The sequence below is a fragment of the Olea europaea genome, chromosome 10 (genome assembly GCF_002742605.1).
Source record: "Olea europaea var. sylvestris chromosome 10, O_europaea_v1, whole genome shotgun sequence".
NCBI classification, from domain to species: domain Eukaryota; kingdom Viridiplantae; phylum Streptophyta; class Magnoliopsida; order Lamiales; family Oleaceae; genus Olea; species Olea europaea.
The window spans coordinates 32384313-32406562 of NC_036246.1; the positions used below are offsets into that span (position 1 = coordinate 32384313).

Here is a 22250-nt window from a genome sequence, read left to right on the forward strand (position 1 = left end):
CGTGCAATGCACCTTACTATTAGATTTTTTTATTAAAATCTTGTTAAATCAATGAAAAAGATGAATTAACAAACTATAATGAAAAGATAAATCGATAATTTCAAAATAAATTACGATTAAAACAAAAAAAATGTGGGTCCTTAACTTTTTCCGTGGATCCTGTACGGTAAAGGGATTGCATGATTTCATTTTTTGGTAGGAAAGGTGGGCGATGGCTCAATCCTTTAATGCATCATTCTGCTCCGCAAAAATTTCTCCTCATAGTTGGGAGATCAAGGCTCATTGTACGATGCCATTGCAATTTCTTGCCTTTGGTGGTCTTGCTAGCATTCGTTTAGGAAGTCTAGGCTTGATCGAAAAACTTCTCTACCTACAAAGATAATAAGAAAAAAAGCACCTCATTCCAATTCTAAGCGCAAATAATTCTTCTCGTAGATGGTAGATCGAGGCTCACTATACGATGCTATCGAGTTCTCCCCTTTCTAGAAAGATATCAGCAACTACATGCACTTGTTGGCTACCTACTAATGGTGGGGCTTACTGGAGAACATAAAAAATAGAATCTCAGGTTGAAAAAGAAAATGTTGTCCTCAGGTGGTTGAATAAGGCTTATTAAACATGTTCCAATCTTTACGATTTCTGTCCAAACACATTCAGAAGCGGTATATTCGACATAAGATGAATCTCTATCCATCAATTGATCTATCTAGGGAGGGAAAAGAGTACCGATCTTACGCTTTTGTTTATCGATGGTTCGAATCCCTTTAACCAATGTTACTAACCGAATGTATTAAATTGAAATGGAAAACATTATTCCAACAATTAGACCTTTCTAGAATATTTTCTATTCCTAATTGTTGTTTTTCGATAAATTGGAAATAGTGGACAATGAATTAAAACATCCCTACCAATCTGTGATACATGAAAGGGATAAAAATATATATAAAACCCCATTTCATGAACAAAATGTGACCAATTGACCAACCAACAAAACTACTTGTTATGAATAACATCTAGACGCTGCATCAAAACATATAAATGTTGAGTAATCTAGCTAACGTTGAACTTAATAAAATAAAATGGTATATAATTGAAAACTGAGATTATGTAGTCTTCTTGATTTATCAAGTTAAGAGGGTGAGGCTCCTAGAAATGGAAGGGAAGGGAATGGTGTGGTGCGCTTTTTTCGCATTTTGGCGGTTTCTCTTTTATTTTCTTTGTTTGTTTTTCAAAGTTGACGTTTGAACCAACCTCGACGAAAATACAAATTGTATCACATGTTCGATTCTAGTATCGATTTAACTGCACACCACAATCTTTGCACCCACCTCCAGTCATAACATGGAGAAGCTGTTCATTAATCCACAATACAACCAATAAAAATTTCCTCATAATTTGGAATGAAAAGCTTGGGTGGAAGCACAAAAGGAGAAATAGGGGAAGAAGTCTTGTGCCAGTTCTTACTAACTCTTCTTTTCTAATTTTCATTTTTGAGTGATTTCTTTGTTCTCTTGTTTATTTGATTGAATGAATGAAAGAAAAAACTTCTCTTTATTTCTCTCCTTTTTATCTCTTCAACAAATTGCATTCACATAAGTGAGTAATAGGGTTTGAATCCTTAGCAATCATTGGTATAAAATGATGTCCTGCATCGTCGTATCGAGCTTATTATTATTATTATTATTATTATTATTATTATTATTATTATTATTATTATTATTTTGTGATAGTTTGAGCCATGATCAAGCTTTTCACCAACTTGAGTGTAATAATAATCATAACAAATCACCTAATGGTGAAGGGGCTTGGCATGAAGTTATTAATGACTTGATGACCGGCTTGCCTAAAGAGGATATGTCATTCAGCTACCGAATTCTCAATACATTTACATGAAGGATGTACATATACATATTTATAAATGCACACATAAATGATCAACTCAATAGCTTCCCAAAAAAGCTAACTCAATTATAAATCTATACATTTATATTTTCAACAATATGAACAATAAAGGGATTTTTGGCCAAAGGTTGCATTCTAAGCAATATTACGACATATAGGTCCACGGAGTTAACAAAGAATATACATAATTTTGAATTTTTAAATGCTTACAAATATATTTACGCTATATATATATGTGTGTGTGTGTGTGTGTAGAAACAACGGTTCTCTCCAGTCCAATTTGATTAACTACGTGGAAACGAAAAGAGTGCAAGTGAGAGATAATTTGGAAATTCTTTTTAAAGCACAACTCGTCAATAAGAATGCAGCAATCTGGTGATTACAAGTTATATTTATATTAAAGAAATATAAAAATAACTCATTATTATGAATGGATATGTTGAATAAGAAATTAATTGATTTAATTAATATTTCTATAAAATCGAATAGTTTTATAAATTGGTTTAATATATGTACACGTGATTACATGTCAACCAATCAAATCAAAATTAAAAAAAAAAAGATATTATTTAAATAATCTTAATGATGTTGCATTCTTAAATGGTCACCTAGATTTCAAAACAATTTTCTTGACACGTGAGTTTTGAATATTTTCTAGTCAATTTATATCTAAAATAATTGATATTTTTGTTGACTATCAGTGCTAGAATTGTCTTATTCAATAAATGCATAGAGAAATAAATGCATTCTTAATTATATTATTAATATAAAAATACTAACCATGAAATATGTGCTCCGAAATCATTAGCCTAGAGAAAATTACACCACGTAACCATATTTAATAAAATATTCAAATATTACTAATACTCTATTTTTAATTGGTGCAGTATAGCAAAAAGCAATTGTTGAAAAAAAAAATCACTTTTAAAACTAATCAATTAGAAAGCAGTTTTTACTCATCCAATCAGTCTATATCATTAATTCCTCCATCATTGCTCAAAAAACACCATATTCTTTGCTCATTTTCAGGAAATCAAAACCCACAAAATCATCTTCTTCATATCTCAAGATTTTCTTCACTCCTTATACTTCATACTCATTCTGTTTCTACGCACCTATTGTTCTGATTTTAGGTCTTACGACTATATAAAACCCATATACAAGTTACAATCACAATTCTACTTCATCATCGCTTAGATCCGTAGTCATACTTATTTCATTCACAATAACAATAGATAGACTCCAAATCGTTGTGCATCCATGATCAATGGGTTCGACTTCAACAGGAAACAAGCAGTCAAACGAAGATAACCCTTTTAGGGCTTATAAAGTGTGTTTTGCAGATGAAATATTTTTCAATGTTAATTATAGTGTGATCCCATTTGTTTGTTAATTCATTTGGCCACACATGGAAAAGGATATTATTATATTTAGACCTATTTTTTCTTTCCCTTTATTATAAGGGAACTTCCTCTATCATCTACTTCCATTATTTGTTCAATTCAATTATTCTTTGCCAATGTTGCTTGGTTGGGCTGATTCTCTTAACAATTAATCGCAAAAATTATTTTTCTTGAAAGTTTTGCTTAGACTATGAATGCTGTTTGTATTTCAAACTTGTCAAATCCTTTGATATTGGTTCATTTGTGCATGTACTTGCTACTTTTATGTAGAATGGAAGTTAAGTGTATTTCAAGATATATATAGGCACCCAATTAATCCTGTAACTTGGCATACATGTTGTAGACAAACATTATATTTCATATGATTGCTAACATATAATCATGCCGGAATTGCAATGACAATCATCGTAAAATATGCTACAAATTATGTAACTAATCAAATCCTACAAAAATGAATATGTTTTACACAATCAAAAACTTATCATGGATGGTGAAATGACCTTTACCTGAAGCATATTACGTAACATAAGATAATAAGGTGCACCCACATCTCAAAATATGGTACATCTCTTTATTCATCCATTTTATCACATAATTATATGGTAGGAAAAACGGTTGCGACAATAGATATGCAATATGTACTGGTAACCGATTACTTTTACACAAGTGATACATCTCGTAATATTAAAATAAGAGATAACAACTTGCGCTAAATATCATTCCTTAATACATAACAACTCTCGCTACACAATTTTGTTTAGGCAAGAAAATCATATGAGTTTTGATACGACAAATGGACAATTGAATAGAAGAAACCATTTCAACGGTGAAAAATAACGTATTGTATTATGTACAAACATGAAATTGAAGATAAATTCGAAATTAATTCAGTCAAAATATAGAACATTACAGTTAAATAAAAATCACGTGTTGAATCAGTATCTCAGGATATAGCAAGTCGAAACTTCAAGGTAATATGCACGGCGAGGAGCATGAGAAAAAATAAAATAAAAAATAAATAAAACTGATTTTTCCTGATGTGATGTATTCTAGTTATAGAAAATTTAAATCCAAATGCCCGTTACCACCTGATTTCGAGAAAATAAAATCATAGAATTTTAGTTTCTTTCTATTTTAACTGGATTCGTAACCTGAATTTATGTATGTAAATGTAATATAGTTTTGAAATATTTAATATTAATCATGTAGCTTAAGAATAAAAAAGATGCAATTTAATTTTTCTTTTCAATTCCTTATTTTTTTAATGGCCTACGTATGGAAATTTCCTAGTTCTGGGAAGTTTCATTTTTCCTAGCCATTGACGTCTTTCCTACAAAAAAAAAATAAAAATAAAAATAAAAAAATAGAGAAATTACAGTAGTCAGTAATTTTGATTTATTTTAGTATAATAACAAGTATTTATAGTTTACAAAATATCTTGTTGTATATTATGAATTATTTTATTTTTGTTGATTGCATGTGATTTTTTATTTTTTTATTTTTTCCCTATTAGCCTAATCTAGCATAGATTTAGCAGATAAAATAACAAACAAATAGAAGCCCCACACCAACACCACACAAGCGGACACAAGCCCTGATTGTGCGGTCACACGCTTTCATATTTTCTTAATCCGAAGTATCATTATCATTTAAAAATATATATTCATTTTTTGAATTTAAAACCAGTCAAAGGATTTTATTCTTCTTTTTTATCCACACAACATTCAATGTATCATGATTTTTATAAAAGATTTTATTACATGTACATATTCGAGGGTTCAATAAAATTCTTCTTGAAACAAGAACACAAAGAGAGACGAATGATCTGTTTGGCATGATTTTTGCTTGTGCTTTCTATGCCTCTGTTTGAATCTCATTCTTTGAAAAATATATATTTTAAAACGGTGTTTTGACATCATTTCATTTACATATTTTTCAGTGAAATAATATTACATGCAAACTCAAAACTTTTTTTAATTTTTAACCACACATTTTTTATCAATATATTATTCAAAAATTCATTCTTACGAAAAGAATGAGATTCAAACAAGGGCTATAAGAGTTTTACGAGGAAGTCATTAATTTTTCTTTGAAAATTAATTTTAAAAGCCTTTTTATTTCAAAAGTATTTTCTAAAAAAGTTATATTCGACCAATTTTCTATAAGATATATTTTCATAAAATTTATCACAAAAATTATTTTTTTTTTTTAAAAATTATTATGCCTAACGAGTACAAAGTCTCGGAGCACATGATTACGAATGAGGGGCAATACGACGGACACACGCAGATATAGAGAGGAGTATCTCAACAGTTACAAACAGCCCAAAAAATTTGGCCCCTTTCTTATTCTCTCTACGTAACATACCTCTATATATATTCTTCGACACCTCCCTTTTCTACAGAACAACTTGTAAGCACTCCACATCCTTCACCACCAAGCCCTCATTTTTATAACTTTTCACAGACCTATATATGGGTTTGAATCTCAGCTTCTCTGTCTTTTTTTTTTTTTCTTTTTTTCTTTTTTTTTGGGCGTGTTTTTCTTATACACAATCGTATAAATGTTGATGATACACTTGTATAACATGCAATATATGATACTGATGTTTTATAAAGTTCTAATTTCAATTGCATGTTTAATGTTTGATCCAAGTTGGGATTTGGGAATGTTAATTTTTTATTCATTGGGTTACAAAAGTTTTAGTCCATTGAATTGATGCATTTCCTCTGCTTTTTGGAATAGAGGGTTGAAGGAAAATGGCGGCGGCACCGGGAACTGCACAGCCACAGTTTATGACTGGTACTGGAGGAAACAATCGCCCCACTGAACCACTCATTGAGAATATTGAATATGATCAGATTGTCGTTCCTGATGTGAGAATTTTCTTTCTTCAGAATTTTTTTTCTCAGTGGACTGGAAATTTTAAGACGATTACTAATTTTTTGAGGCATGTGGTTCTTGATAATATCATAATTGATTAAGCATGTTTTGCAATTTATTGTATGGATTTTCGAGTAGAACCAAGAATGGTATATCAGTGTCTTTAAACTTTTTAGATATCAAGAACTCTTAATTATTTTGTAATTTACCCCTTCATCATGTTTGATGGCAGTTTTTTTTTCAAATTTTATTGTGTGTCAAATTCTTGGAATTTTTCTCTTCATTACTTTTTGTAGCGAGATATTGTTTGAATCTTGACATTTGTCAGCTGGCAACAAACATGGAAATTTGCTGAGAAAGCACAAAAACTAGCTCCAACTTCAACGTCTCCATTTTCTTTATCACATCTAGATGTGTCCATGATACTCCTACCACAGCGGCCTTAATCCCCTAAATTATTGTTCTTTTATTGTAGTGGTTGCCTCAAGCGGGCTTTGATTCACTACATCATTGTTTTTTCTCAAATTATATTCTGATGGTTAATTGTTGGGAGGTTTTTGATATTTGGAGAGTCATGCTTATATCTGTCTTTGCCACTAATTACAGAAATTCAGTGTCACTAGACAGATGACTATTTGTGACTTGTCTAACAGACTAATCCTAAAGACGCGTTCCTTTTTTGGAGTCATTTGTTCTATACACATGCATCATCTTTGGAGTGAATCTACAGATTCTGAATGTAAATGTTGAGGAAAATGTCTTGTGATGCTACTCATAAAGTTCACAAATTTGATTAGCCTCTGTGTTTAACTGGCTAACTGTTATGAAGCTGTCAACTTGATGTCGTTCCTGTTCTTTACCTTGAATGGGCACCAAATTATGGCAGAAATCACTTGATTGATGGAATTATTAATTTTTTTCAACTTGTTTTGGCAGAAAAAAAGCTGGAAGAATTTTTTTGCATATTTGGGTCCTGGCTTTCTTGTTTCTATTGCGTATATTGATCCTGGGAATTGTAAGGCGATGTTAATTATTTTTAGTTTAAACCGAATCTTTTCCTGTGGTTTATAACATTGTTGCCCTGCATTTTCAGTTCAAACCGATTTACAGGCAGGAGCTCAATACAAATATGGGGTGAGTATGATTCTTTATTGTCATTATCTTTTTCAGTTCGTGGTCCAATCTTATATCTCATTTCAAAGTCTATCTAAAGGTCATTATTACTTAAAATATTATGTGGCAATGTATGGTCTTAGATAACTGAAGACGAACTACCATATTCTTTTAGAAATTTCGAGTCCAGAGGAATGAAATAGGCTGTCTAATATTGTAACTCATTTTTTTGCAAGTTGAATGTATCTACATATAACTATATTTACTTTGGCTTTTGACCAATTTAGTATTTTGTTTGTAGTACATACAATGATCACAAGTGGGAAATAGTCTTTTAGCTCTTGCAATTCACATAACTTAGGCATTGATGTTGATATTTCATGGTGGATTTCATATATAATAGATACAGCATATTCCTGGTAGCACCAAATGCGATCTCTGTTTGTAAAAAGTATCTTTTAATTTCTGAAGTATATTTAAACATCTGCTGATCTATAGTAAATTTTCTTTGTTTCACAGTTACTCTGGATCATATTGTTAGCTTCATTTGCTGCACTTATTATCCAAATGTTGGCAGCAAATCTAGGAGTCGTTACAGGTTTGACATATCTTCAATAATTTATCTCTCTCTGCATAACATTGAATATTCACAGTACTCAAGTTGCATTTTTTATTCACATTTTATTTATTTATTTATTTATTATTATTATTTTTTGCAGGAAAGCATTTAGCTGAACACTGTCGCAAGGAGTATCCAAAGGTTCCAAATTTTATCTTGTGGATTCTTGCTGAAATAGCTATAGTTGCATGTGACATTCCCGAAGGTTAGACCTCAGATTTCTGGCTCATTCATCTTAAAAATTACCTTGGAATTAATATTTGCATGTATACAGTTTATGTCATTTTTTATTTAAGTTTCTTTGTCACTTTTAGTCAATTTTATTCCACAATACTACGTAAAAGATTGGCTAGATCAGTTTTATGTTCAGAATGCGTATTCTCATATATAAGATCAGGTTTCGCGTTTTAAGAAAAGGGTGCTCTTATCCCTAACTTTTAAAGCACGTGAACCAAAGTTATTTGTAGGGAAATTAGTGCAAATGGTATTACATCAGAAGTTATTCTCGTTCTGTGATTTTACATCAGAAGGTGACCTTTGTTTTTCCTTCTGAGGTTGTTTCTCCTGTTGCCAATATTTGTATGGTTTGTTAGTTTTCTTTTGGCTGCAGCTGGTCTATGTTAGTGAAGGTGATGTTGCCTATAAGACAACATTAAATGCTAGAAATATAGTGATTATTTTGTATTTCAGCCACAGCAGGCATGTTCTGATTTGTGAATAAAGGCATGTTTATATAAAAAATTATCTTACTTTCGCATCGTATTGATCTTTCGTCTACTTCTCATATTTCTCACTTCCAACTCTGCTGCTTTTTATTTCAGTGATCGGAACAGCTTTTGCTCTGAACATGCTCTTCAAGATACCTTTATGGTGTGGTGTGCTTATCACAGGGCTCAGTACATTGGTTCTATTATTACTACAGCAATATGGGGTATTTACCAGCACTACCAATTTAACAACTAAATGGAATTGAATTTTGACCATGTTCAGCATTGCAACTAGAGCAACAATATATGACAAATGACTTTTGCAAATACTCAAGTCCTAATCAAAACTAGTTGCAAATATTTTATAGGTGAGAAAACTTGAGATCTTTATCGCTTTCCTTGTCTTCACAATTGCTGCCTGCTTCTTTGTGGAGCTTGGATATGCAAAGCCCAAGTCTTTGGAAGTTTTAGATGGTCTTTTTGTTCCCCAACTTAAGGGAAGTGGAGCCACTAAGCTAGCTATTTCACTTCTTGGTGCTATGGTTATGCCGTATGTTTTTCATCATATTCTATCAATTGACATTTGACAGGGCTATTCCATGATTTGTGATTTTGATAATTAACTATACTCGGTGCAGGCATAATCTTTTCCTCCATTCAGCTCTGGTACTCTCTAGGAAAATCCCGCGATCTTTTAATGGTATCAAAGTAATATTTCTATCTGAAGGACTGCAATTGTACTTTCTACTATTTTATCTGAAACTCAAGTTATGAAAGTCTTCTTATTTTGAAAAATTAATAGCATCAGCTAACATATTGAAAATTTATCAATATTGAACATGGGATATGTCTGTAATTCGTTCATGGATTTGCCATTGTGAGTATCCCAGCTTAACATACGTTACTGAAAGAAAAGGAAGGTACTTTATGCCAAATCATATGGTTTTTGGTAAATGGAAAAAGAAAACAAGACACATATTTCTCGTATTTGCTTAACATACGTTACTGAAAGAAAAGGAAGGTACTTTATGCCAAATCATATGGTTTTTGGTAAATGGAAAAAGAAAACAAGACACATATTTCTCGTATTTGCTTAACATACGTTACTGAAAGAAAAGGAAGGTACTTTATTCCAAACCATATGGTTTTTGGTAAATGGAAAAAGAAAACAAGACACATATTTCTCGTATTTGCTTGGAATTTGCTCCAGCTTTGCTTTATATTTTTCATGTTGACAATAGGCAACCAGTTCGGGCTATGTATTAATGGAATTAAATGAGACTTGGTTGAGTCGAAAATTCTGTGCAACTTTACTTCTTATACTTCTTGCCTTTTGAATCAAGACTAGATTGTGTTTAACACAATGCAGCATTTCATGATATCACTTGTTTACAGGAGGCAAGCAGATTTTATTTGATAGAAAGTGGATTTGCATTGACAGTGGCGTTTCTCATCAATGTATCGGTTATCTCAGTTAGTGGTGCCATTTGCAATTCATCCAGTTTGAACCCTGATGATGAACAGAAATGCAAAGACTTGGATTTGAACAAAGCTTCTTTTTTACTTAAAGTATGTAACTATTATTTCTTGTAATGTCGTGGTGAACTATCTTTTAGGGTTGTAATTTCAATGTTTCAAAGCAATAACTATTCTATTTATCATTGAAGAATGTTCTTGGCAAATGGAGTTCCAAGCTTTTTGCAATTGCTTTACTGGCATCAGGTCAGAGTTCTACCATAACCGGGACATATGCTGGACAATATGTTATGCAGGTCATTCGACTTAATCACTCTTTATCATTAATTATTGAAAAGCTGTTTAGCGTGTTAAATAAGTATGGTCGAAGTACTTCTGATCATGATTGAAATAGCTATTTAGCGTGTTAAATAAGTAGGGCCGAAGAACTTTTTGATAATGTATATTTGTCGAATAATTGATTTAGCCTTTTTGACATTTTTTTTATGATCCTGTACTATTTGTCCCATCTTAAAACTGAATTTTCAACATCGAAATGAAACTCAATAGAAAAGTAAAAAAAAATTTGGATTCATGCTAATCGTTTCATCCTCTCAACATCAGCTAATTTAAAAAAATAAAATAAAATAATAATAATAATAATAATAATAATAATAATAATAATAATAATAATGAAAAAAGTGCAAGAAGAACATTGCATAGATTTCCTGAATGTGTTTGTATTTTGGAATGGGAATCAAACATTGTGATCACATCTATTTGTGAGCTCGTTAATTCAGGAAATTCACAGACTTGGTGGATTGCAGTCCTAACTGCAATATTTGTAATCCGTTGTAAGATCACAATCTCTTACCTTGATCAATCCGTGTTCATATTTCTCTATTTGAACCAAGGAATTAACCCATGTGCTGCAAAAAATCTGGTAATATAATACATATTGTTGATCCCAGAAAAATGGACCGGACACGTGGCCAATAGAAAAGCAGCTCCAAGTAGGCTCCTCCCTGGGCGCTTGTAACACATCGTTAGTCACTCGTGGCCTTTTTCAGTGGTAGTGGAAGCAATCGCTAGGTCTCCAACGGTCAAATAGTAGAAGAGGTGAAGAAAGAACTATCAAATGTGAGGCACACGACCTCATCTCCTAGCCGAGGTGTCCTTTTATAGACATCAATCGATCATTTCATAGGTTAATAACATGCATATAATACCTCCTAACACAGTAATGTTCAACTTGACACTTTGGTGCCTTCTACACAAGCGTCCCATCAATCAGTCAATAAGGATTTGATCTTGGGTAGATCTTTGTGTAAAAGATCTCCTAGCACGTTGGGATGAAGCGTCATGGCTTATGGCAGTAAATGCCGTAGCGCTTGTGCCACTTTGTCATCAAGCAAATCACTTCGTCACTTTGGACTTGTGTGATCACTAACATTTCTCTTTCTCTTCGTCGGTTCAGACTTCGGTGTAGTGATGTGGAGTGCAACCCTTGTTTCCGCATGTGGTAGATGATTTGGAGTCTCATTATGAAAAGCATAATAATAGTCCTTCAAAGTCCACGTATGAATATTTATATAATGCATGGGCTTTTGTTGTAGGGTTGGAGGTGAATTGCCCTAAGTCAAGGTGATACATTGGCTTAGAATATTTTACCTTTCATTGATTGGTTGTGTATTTTGAATCTCTGTCCCTCAAGTCCACGTACGGATATTTATATAATGCATGAGATTTTGTTGTTGTTTATTGGTGTGTATGTATGTGGCTATCTAAAAAGAGAGATTGCAACTTAAAGAAAAGTTCTAGTAGCAGAGACGAAGTCCTTGCTAGAAGACGAGACACTGAGCGATTGCAACTTTGAGAAAGCTGAAGTGGTAGAGACGAAGCCTTTGCTGAAAGATGAGGCTCTGGTGATCAGACATTTTAAATTTGCATGCCAATGATTTGAAAGCACTCTCGTTTTCTCAAGGCGATTAGCTGGGGCCATCGCTTGCTTCCAAGGTACGTTTTTGATAAGTATTAATGGCTCATCATACCATTCGATTGTTCAGGACTCGAGGAAACGTGTATCACATGCATTTGAGAATCACCGCTCCATATGGGCTTTGGATGCATATCACCTGGTTTATGAACGGTTGATTAGCACCGTTAGATAATGGTCCAGATTGAAATCTGTTGCATCCAATAGCGTGGGTATAGAAGTCCCATCCATAAAAGAATGTCTAGAGCTTTGCCTTTCATCTCTTGTAGAATAACTTGACTAAGGCGTCGATATAATTTATCCAACATCATTTTAACGTTATCGTCCGAATTTACTAGATATCAAAACCCAACAAATAAGAAAAAAAAAATTAAGGAAGACGAAAACGTCACTAGAATTCTCAATTTTCATTATAGAAGAAAAAATGATGTATACTTCATTCTCAATAACTTCCTCCTTAAAAAGGCCCTTCTGTTCTCATATAATTCAACCCGTCCAAAGCACTCCACGTAGGGACTCGTGTCCGGATTCAAAGAGAGAACTAATTAAGGTTTTGATTAAGAACGATAGATCACGATTTGGCATAAGAACGATAGATCACGATTTGGCAGTGGATGAACAAGGAAGGGATGAGGAATGAATGAAGTCAGTTTTGATTTGGGAATGAATTGATACACAATAATTTGTAGATAAATTTGGGATTTGATATAATTCATTCAATCATGCTATGCTGCCCGAATTTTTTTAACATAATGGCTGATCGACACTCACAATGGAAAGGAACCCACTTTTTTTTTTGGACTTTTTTATTCACGCAAAACCCACGCGCATATGCAAGGATGTCAACTATCATGTCAAAAAAATTCGGGTAAAGTAGTTTAATTCTAATTCATTGACATTTAATTGCTGATCGAATAAAACACAGTTAATTAGTTGAATGATAACATGGAGTTAAGTGATTTGAAGATTTTTAGTTTTACTATTATATGACAGTACAAATGGAAAATATATAATTGATTTATAAAATTTTAAATATTTATTTTTAAATGTCACTGATGTAAGTTTCCTCAATATTAAAAAGAAAAAGAAAACATTAATATTAACACACTAGTGGTCCCTCATTAACTTGGGGGTTCATAATGATGGGCTGGGCTAAGGCCCAAAAGTCTAAGACTGAATGGTAATGGGCCCATCATTTTTGGGCGAGACTTGAAGATGGCCTTTTTCTTGCAGGCTTTTAACAGTGTCATATAAAGCCTGCTTAACTGGTTTGAAGTCCAGGCCCAAATCCTTAAGCCTTTGGTTTGAGAATTTGTAAGGCTTTTTTCTTGGGTTTATTTCATCTGAGCACCTGCATTCACAGAGAAAACTGTCAAATCATTTACAATTAATTTTGCACTCACCAATTTATTTTATAAAATAAGTAACTTTTCTTGTTTTAAGCGTGGACAAGGATGCACTTGGCCAAACATGTTGTATAATGATTGCCAAACTTACTTGGTAGGGATCGGATACTCTGGAAAAAACTTCGTCAGAATCTCGACCACCTCACCACGATGAAGAACACTCTCGGCACAGAGATAACGACCAGAAGCTGACGGGGTCTCGAAGAGCAAAATATGAGCCAATGCCACATCCTTAACATGCACATAGGCTTGTATAGAGTTGGCATAAGTTTTTGCTGATCCAGTCAGATACTTCATTATGTGAAGAACACTGGCATTCAAAGAGGGTTGAAGCAGTGGTCCGAGCACCAAAACTGGGTTGATCACTACCAAATCCAAACCCAATTCCTTGGCCAAATCACATGCTGCTTGTTCAGACACAACTTTCCCATAGCAATACCAATTCTACAATGTCAAGTCAAAATAGAGTTAGTCTTCAACAATTGATACATAATATCAGACAATACCGTACAACACAATAACTAAGATTCAACATTTTTTTTTTGTAATTCTAATGATTGCAATGTAATCTAACATACTCACATTATTTAATCGACGACTATCGACATATAGTGCGAGTCAATATTTTATCGTTTAATACATAAGATCTTAACTTTTTTTTTTTTTTTTTTTTAAATGATGTTCATTGCGGACCATTCTAATGTATAAAACATTGATTACAACAAATTATAACATATTTTAATTGCAGGTCCAAGTAACTAATGAGGAAAGATATAAGTCAAATTAATAATATTTTTTTAAGAAAATGCATTAAATCCTACGAAGTTTCAAAGAATAAAATGAAACCTATGACCATACCATAAGCCACCAACCATAAATATATATTTTTCATGTTTGCACCAAACTTGACAACGACGTAAAATCTTAAATGAAAATGACCAAATACCATCATTTTTAATTATTAATCGTGAAGCGTAAGTTTTATACAAGCACCCAAAAATCGTATGGACCAAATCAACCTTCTAAGCTATAATTAATTAACCCAAAATCACTATATGCTCTAAGAGACGTACTATATTGAATCACTTTAATTAAAAACCTAAAATATTCAAAAAATGAATATTAAATTTTGGATGAGCATATCGATTTTTCTCGCAATAAATAAACATTGGCATAATATTATATTTATGCAAACCTTAGTATTCTTGCAAAATTCAAGATCACTCCAACATGTCTCATCCACAACTTTTTCAGGGTCTCTATTAGGATCCATGTAAATAGCACCAATTGATGAAGTCAAAACAACTCGCCGGACCTTGGCATTCGCCGCTGCAGTTATCACATTTTTGGCGCCATTCACAGCCGGCACCACCATTTGTTCCTAATGCAATTTTGACATCATCTAAGACGCAACATCACGATCTAATTTTTGCCACGTGACAATAATGTAAGAACAATTTTGTAGGAATATTTAAATTTTGCTAAGGGTCCCAAAAAGATGGAAGGTTGCTAGGAACGTGAAATTCAAGTAGGTGACAAAGTAATAGGAAGGCGCTGAAGTAAGTGGATCGTTATCTGCAAGATGAAAGACTAGTCGATCCTTCCTCCATTCCATTTGTATAGGCTGATTTTGTTTTTCGTATGGATTAAGAAATCTTATTCAACGTCATTGGAAAAACAAATTTTGCCAAAAACTTTCCTAATTTACCCTTATTTATATTTGTACAATTTCAAGATTAAGTAAAGAAAATTGACTATAACTATACAAATTAAATAAAGGTATATAAGTAAACAAACAAAATAAAACATTTTCATGACTATATAATTAGGACAAGAAAATAAGAAAAGTTGACCTATATAAATGAAATGAGTAATAAATAATCACCATGAACTACACAGGACCAAATGATAAAAATATCTTACAGTCAAAATAAATAAATATTGGTTATTCAAAGAGGTACATTTTTTGAGTAAGAAATAATGTAATAAGATTAGTCTAACATTTTCTTAAAATATTAAGTTAAATTGATAGAAAATTTCATCAAATTTTAATAAATCTCTATCTTCCTTAATTTTCTAATTATTGAAATGAAGTGTCGGTGAAATTACTTCAGAAAGTAAAACTTACAGGATCATCTGTGACAGGTGACGCTGTGTGGAAAACTCCATCACAGCCGTTGATGGCTTCTACCAAACTCTGGTAATCATTGAGATCAGCTTTGCATAGAATCAATCTTTCATTTGCTCCTTCAAGTTCTCTCAAATGGAAATTCTTGGGATCATCTGCCACCATCCCACACGTACAAACAATTCATATACATACAAAAAACTACAGTATTGTACACACTAACGGACTAAAAGTTGAAGGTTTTTATTTTTTCCTTAATATTGTCTGAGTATTGTCCACCAAATGGGAGAATTTTCACCTGGATTTCGGACAGTGCCTCTAACGGTGTAGCCCTTTTCGAGGAGGAGTTTAACGAGCCATGAAGCGATGAAGCCTCCGGCACCGGTGACGCAGACGAATTTGCCGGAAACTGATGGCATGGTGGCGTGTTGCAGCGGCAGCTGGAGGTGGTGCTGGTGATGATGATGTGTGTATGATGGACGACCAGAATAAAGAAAGGGAATTGGGAACGAAATGATGGGAATAGCGGAGTATTTAACTATTTATCAATCAAGAGTTCCACTTCACGGTCACCTACCACCTTTATTTTTTATTTTTTCTATTTTTTGGTATAAATATTTTGAGTAATTTCCAAGAAAGTAAAGAGAATTCCCAATATCCACAACATTTAATTTTAAGTAAGGATGTATTTAATAAGTTAGACCAAAATGAACCCCTAATAAATTCTGTCACATTTCATTTATGTTACTATTGTTATCCCAAAAGGTGGTAAAAATGAGATTTAATTGTGATACAAAGTAATAAAGATTCCAACAAGAAACAAGATTAGAAGTAAAAAAATAAACAAAGAAAATTTATCGCAGAAGAACGATATATTATAAACTGACAATATGGAGAAAAATTACAAACACAACAATAATACTTAAACAAAGCTGACAGAAAAACCTTATTTTTATAGGCAATATTATCAAAACTGGCCCGACCCAACCGGTTCAACCGGTAAAACCAGGAATGGACCCAACACGGGGCCAATCATGCTTTGCTAACCGCTTATAACTAAACGGCTTAAAAACCATCAAACCAACTAGTTTAACCGTAAATCGGTGAACTGATCGCAGTTTTTAGGAGATAATAATCCAAATGGTTATTGAATTTTGCAAAAGATTTTCATAGGGTCACTGAACTTTAAAAATCATCCCAGTCATCACTAACTTTGCAAAAAGTTTTCACGGGGTTACTGAATTTTAAAAATAATCCCATTAATCATTCAACTTTGCAAAAGGTTTTCCAGGGATCACTAGATTTAGTGACCCTTGAAAAACATTTTGCAAAGTTGAGTGATCCCATATAAACGTTTTTAAAGTTTAGTGATGAATGTAGTTATTTTTAAAGTTCGATGACCACATAAAAACATTTTGTAAAGTTTAGTGGTCCTTTGAAAACTTTTTGCAAAATTCAGTGAGCATTTGGGTTCCCCCAGTCTTTTTTTTCTTTAGTTTAAAAAAAATTATCTTCATGAATGAGCCTTATAAACATTAATTCAAAGGCCCATGGAAAAATATTAGATGATATGCTCATTTTAGAGATACACCTATCTCAAATGGTTTCATAAACTTTTGATGTGGGATAATGCATTTTATAGATGCACTTTTATCCGACGATTTCATAAACTTCTAATGTGGGATAGTGACATAACAAGAATATTAACAAATTATAGAATAATGAATCTAATTAACAAATTATTACTATGAAAATTAAAAAAGAAATATTTTTTCATAGTATTTTATGATTTTTGTATGTATTTATTGCATCCAATTCGATCCTGATTTGACCTTGATTGAACCTTTTGATCCTTGACCCTTCACCTTTTTCGGATCGATAACTGATTCGATTTTCAAAGCATTGTTTATAAGCCACATTTCAAATTCTAGAAAAGTCATAAAAGGCAAGAAAATATATTACAATTAGGAGACCCAATTTCAACGAGATTTTATTTCCTTGTTGTTGAATGCAGTTAGACTTCTTTTCCAACAGCAATAACACGCTATTCAAGACCTCCTATTTGAGTCAACTCTAACAATCTTCACCTTGACTCAAATTTCGGTGCAACGAGCAAAGCTCCACAAAATTTCTCCACCTGAGAAATAAACTCGTTTGCATTGAAATGAAATGGCACATCTCCTCAATACAGTAGCCAAAACTCTTCATATAAACCATCATTATCTATACAGTGTCCACAAATGACACTTGAACCCTACTCTCGAGTTCGCAAAATTTCACCAAGGAATTAATGTTTAACAAACAGGATCAAAGCACATCCTGTAGTAGAAACCATACAAAATGCCTGAACAGAAAACCCCTTGCTAGAATTGTCGCTTTTAACGTCCCCTAAAGCATTACAGATATCACTGACACCACGGTACCAACACTCAATGAATCCAACCATAGCAACTAAACACAGTGCAACCGCTAAAATTGGTGGCAAAACGAAATTACCAACGCTTCCTTGAGCAATGTTCTGAATTGACCCAGAGCCCATCACAAGAGGTACTGTACCAAACTGAATATCCACCACGGTACTGAACTTGTCCATACGTCTCTTAACTAATTTTGCGCTCCCATACAAGATGTACAACTAGACATTCTCCGTCCCTCTAGTACAACCCGGACACCCTTTCGAACCTTTAAAACTCTACCTCCATCAGAGAATTTCTACTATTTTGCATCCAGAGTACTAAGCGAGATGAGATTCCTTTTCAGGTCTAGAACATGTTGAATCTGATCAATTGTTCTGACTATCCTATCCAGTAGCCTAAATTTGACTTGACCGATCCCAACAATACGGCAAGACTGGTTGTTTCCCATTATAACTCCACCTTACTGAACAACCTCGTATGTCTGAAAGAAATTCCAATTGGAATACATATGAAGAGAACATGCCCAATCAAAAATCCACTCCTCATCAGGTCTAGATTCCACGTCAGATACCACGGTCGACATCACATCTCTGCCGTCTGAAAAATTCTCAACTACATTTGTTTCGTCTGAAGTCAAAGGTTGTGTTTCACAATTTGAAGCTAAATCACATTTAGCATGCAACTTATCGCAATCCTTCCGAATATGTCCTTTATGTTTGCAGTGGAAGCAAAACAAATTGTTGTTATTCTTCGATCCGCCCCTCCGTCGACAACCATAAGATACAAGAGCTTCCTCATCTCTCGATATAGCTCTAACCAAATGCTTCAACTTCTCCTTTGAGTGCAAAGTATCATAGATGTCGTCTATAGTTAAAGTATCCCGACTATACAAAATGGTGTCCCGGAACGACGCATAAGAGCCAGACAGCAAACACAACAGGATCTCCAGTTTACTCACGAGACTTTTAGTCATGTATAACTGCTCCAATTTCAACCACAAGGCAGCCATTGTTTTTTTCTTCAAGGCATCCTACAAAATATTGTTGGATAAATGAAGATGGATCTACAATAAAGCCTTTTGATCCTTCCGTTGTTTCTCTTCCGTTATCCAATGAGTTGACATCTTTTCAAAACCTAGCAGCACATTGTCCAAATCCAACTGCACCAGAATAGCCCTCATATTTACTTGCTACAAAGAAAACCTTGTATTACGAATCAGTAGCGAAATGTCATATCTCATGGTAGTTGTATTTGAAAAAACCTCAACCAATCCACAGAAGAAGAATATGGCTCTGATACCACTTTTTGATCTCAAAGGGTTGTAAAGAATGAGATTTAATGACGATATGAAGTAATAAAAATCATAACAAGAAACAAGATTAAAAGTAAAAAAATAAACGAAGAGAATTTATCGCAGATGAACAATATATTATAAACTGATAATATGGAGATAACTTACAGACACGGCAATAAAGCTTAAACAAAACTGACAAAAGAGCCTTGTGTTTAGAGGTCAGGTTTCGAATCCTAGAAGAGTCCTAAAAGGTAAGAAAATATATTACAATTAGGAGATCTAATTTCAACGGGATTTTGTTTCCTTGTTGTTGAATGCAGTTAGACTCCTTTCTAACACCAATAACACGCAATTCAAGACTCCTATTTGAGTCACAACTCTAACAATTATCCTATATACTTATGCCTAATCTCTCATTTTGTCTCGTCTTTAGTTATTTAGTCTTTTAGTACCTAACTTCGAATTTTATTGAAATAAATTGTTATGGATGTTTATTCATTTCTCAGTTGAGTTGTTCTATAGTTTTTGTTATGGATGGATTACCATGATAGATATGGACTGAAAATGTTTGGTACATAATGAAGTTAGATATATCATATGATCTCGAAAGTATATGATAAAATCCAAAGTTTTTATGACAAAAAATTTCTTGTGCACGATATGGATGTGTATAAATGACATATTTGGCATAGGAGATTGCATATGAATAGATAGGATAAAGTATGTTGACCTGGAAATTCAATAGGACCTCATGATCAATAGATTTCAACTCCTCTCGTGTTATTTGAACACTTAGAACACCATGTTAGACTTCTCGTGACTATAACTTTGGCAGAATGTGACAATCACGAGCACTATAATGCTCGAGTCAAACAATGGAAAAAGTATTTGAGTGTGGATAGACACAATGGACAAGAATAATGATTGTTGGATTGAAGAATATTACCAAGGTATATGAAAAGGATACTCAAAGTTTCCTTACAAGAATGGCATTACTCTTGGAAGATACTAAGTGTAAGCGTTTACCAAAAGAGAATAAGTGATGTACATTTGATACTTAACATAAATCCTCATCCTAACATCCTACTGCTCAAGTTTAAAGGTGTCAATCCGTGTTGTCAAAGGCTTGTGCCATCTACATAGGTTGAAGTGCAACCACTCTATGTCATATGTCTAAAAATTAAAAAATGGACTGAAAAGCACTTCAGATGAGGTGCTAACACTATGGCAAGGTGCCCAAATCATCTTGCTCAATTGTCCACTCACTTTGAGTAGAGCATGGGGGTGAGGAGAAATGGAGTGTGGACATTGTGTAGTCTTCTATTTTATTTTTGCTTGGCTAACTATCATGTGACCTACTTCATAGAACGAGATGTAACAGTAGTTCTTTAAGTCCAATCATAAATATTTATACAAGTCATGAACTTTGACTAGTTAAGTGTAGTCATCTTGTAGACTAGGAGTTAGAGAAACGAGGAACAAAAAATGCAGGGAGAGGATTTACGAACTTTCTTCAAAATACGAGTTTGGTGTGGATACATTACTTTTTTTGAGGTCTGACATTTGAGGACTTATCATCTCAATTTTATCACACCAATTATGTATTAATTACTAAACTTTAAATTTATGTTTCCAATTATATAACTTTAACTCTCTTCGAATAAGACTAAAAAGAATCTTTCATAAATGCGTTCTTTCAGTAATCACAATTCTTCTTATATGTCGTGCCTGCTAGCTTAAGCATTAACTTGTCTTGCAATTTTTTTTTCAAAATACACTATAAATAAAATATTAAATAATTAAGATATAAAATAACATTACTTATTATAATAAATACTAATCTATTTATTTTTTAAAATTCGAAAGAGAAAGCATATAAATCACATTCTTATAATAATAAAAATGGATGGAGACATAATAATCGTCAAATATCAATCTAAAACATTTGATTATATAAAACTTTAAATCATTTTTCCAATAAAAATGTTTTCAAACAGGAACAAGAAATTGTACGTTTATTACAATTTCTTTTTATTATGTTAAGAATCTACGTTACTATTTCAATTATTTACTAGATTAAAATACCAAAATATATTCATTTCTTTACCATTTTAGAGCAATATTAATATGCAACATGCTTAAATTAATCAAAAAGAGTCCAATTTTAAAACTTAAGCAAAATATATCAATTTCTACACGAGAAATAACAAAATAATTCTTTTGACCAAATGCTAATGAGTTAATTTCATAGATGGTCACTCAAGTTTATGTGAAATTTCAAGTTGGTCCTCAAACTAATCTTCTAGTTATTAAGTCAGGGAAGTCAAATAATGCTATGTATTTGTACAGTCCACTAGTGAGAAGGTAACGTCAAATTTAAATGTGGTGCCAATTGAATGTAGAGGTGAAATAACAGCTTTAATCCTAATAAAGTGCTATTTTTATCTTTTGGTTTGAAAATTTTTCTTTATATATTTTGGGGCTTTTTCATTTCAATATTTTGTTTGTAGACACCCTTTTTTTGTCTTTCACGAATAAAGTGACTAAATATATATAATTTAACTTAATAACAAAATTGGTGAGAAAAGTAGTTCTTAAGGACCAATTTGGAATTTCACTCAAATTTCAGTGAGCATTTGTGGAATTGATTCAATTACTAAAAAAAATCGTAAAAGTTTTTAATCTTAACTAATTATTTTGGGCGCCCAATATTATTAAATATTCATATATATTTTTATTATATATAATTCCAATTGTGTACTACAAGCTGCAAAGTTGGTACATTGTCCATAATAAAAATTTATTTCTTGTAATTTACTGTTCCCATTTGGCAAATTCCTCAATTGAGTGCCCACCTCAAAACGAAGTTGTTGTTGTACCTACTATTTTTTGACAAATTCTTGACTGAATTATTCTTCTTGCACAAA

At 32.7% G+C, this 22250-nt stretch overlaps 2 protein-coding genes across 3 annotated transcripts; one reads left to right on the forward strand and one right to left on the reverse strand.

The window, feature by feature from the left end:
- Window positions 1–5590: 5590 nt before the first annotated feature.
- Window positions 5591–10492, forward strand: LOC111400554 (metal transporter Nramp3-like). The gene is made up of 11 exons (XM_023027960.1): window positions 5591–5717; window positions 6051–6181; window positions 7125–7203; window positions 7282–7322; window positions 7821–7899; window positions 8021–8125; window positions 8742–8851; window positions 8996–9177; window positions 9266–9335; window positions 10023–10196; window positions 10295–10492. Exons 2-11 carry the CDS (start codon window positions 6065–6067, stop codon window positions 10490–10492), a joined length of 1155 nt encoding a protein of 384 aa, XP_022883728.1. The 5' UTR covers window positions 5591–5717; window positions 6051–6064.
- Window positions 10493–13113: 2621 nt separating this feature from the next.
- LOC111401874 (cinnamoyl-CoA reductase 1-like) lies at window positions 13114–16132 on the reverse strand. 2 transcript variants are annotated; one of them, XM_023029833.1, is made up of 5 exons: window positions 15911–16132; window positions 15613–15767; window positions 14680–14865; window positions 13576–13928; window positions 13114–13429 (listed from the first exon to the last, which is right to left on the reverse strand). In XM_023029833.1, exons 1-5 carry the CDS (start codon window positions 16029–16031, stop codon window positions 13246–13248), a joined length of 999 nt encoding a protein of 332 aa, XP_022885601.1. In that variant the 5' UTR covers window positions 16032–16132; the 3' UTR covers window positions 13114–13245. The 2 variants fall into 2 exon arrangements, with proteins under 2 accessions (XP_022885601.1, XP_022885602.1); XM_023029834.1 differs by lacking the exon at window positions 14680–14865.
- Window positions 16133–22250: the final 6118 nt, after the last annotated feature.

Coding starts and splice junctions, on each gene's coding strand:
- LOC111400554 (XM_023027960.1), top strand. CDS start 6,065: ATGGCGGCGGCACCGGGAACTGCACAGCCACAGTTTATGACTGGTACT. Junction 9,178..9,265: donor CTTGGTGCTATGGTTATGCC/GTATGTTTTTCA, acceptor TACTCGGTGCAG/GCATAATCTTTTCCTCCATT. Junction 10,197..10,294: donor AAGCTTCTTTTTTACTTAAA/GTATGTAACTAT, acceptor TTATCATTGAAG/AATGTTCTTGGCAAATGGAG.
- LOC111401874 (XM_023029833.1), bottom strand. CDS start 16,031: ATGCCATCAGTTTCCGGCAAATTCGTCTGCGTCACCGGTGCCGGAGGC. Junction 15,768..15,910: donor AGGCACTGTCCGAAATCCAG/GTGAAAATTCTC, acceptor GGATGGTGGCAG/ATGATCCCAAGAATTTCCAT. Junction 13,929..14,679: donor AATTTTGCAAGAATACTAAG/GTTTGCATAAAT, acceptor TTGACATTGTAG/AATTGGTATTGCTATGGGAA.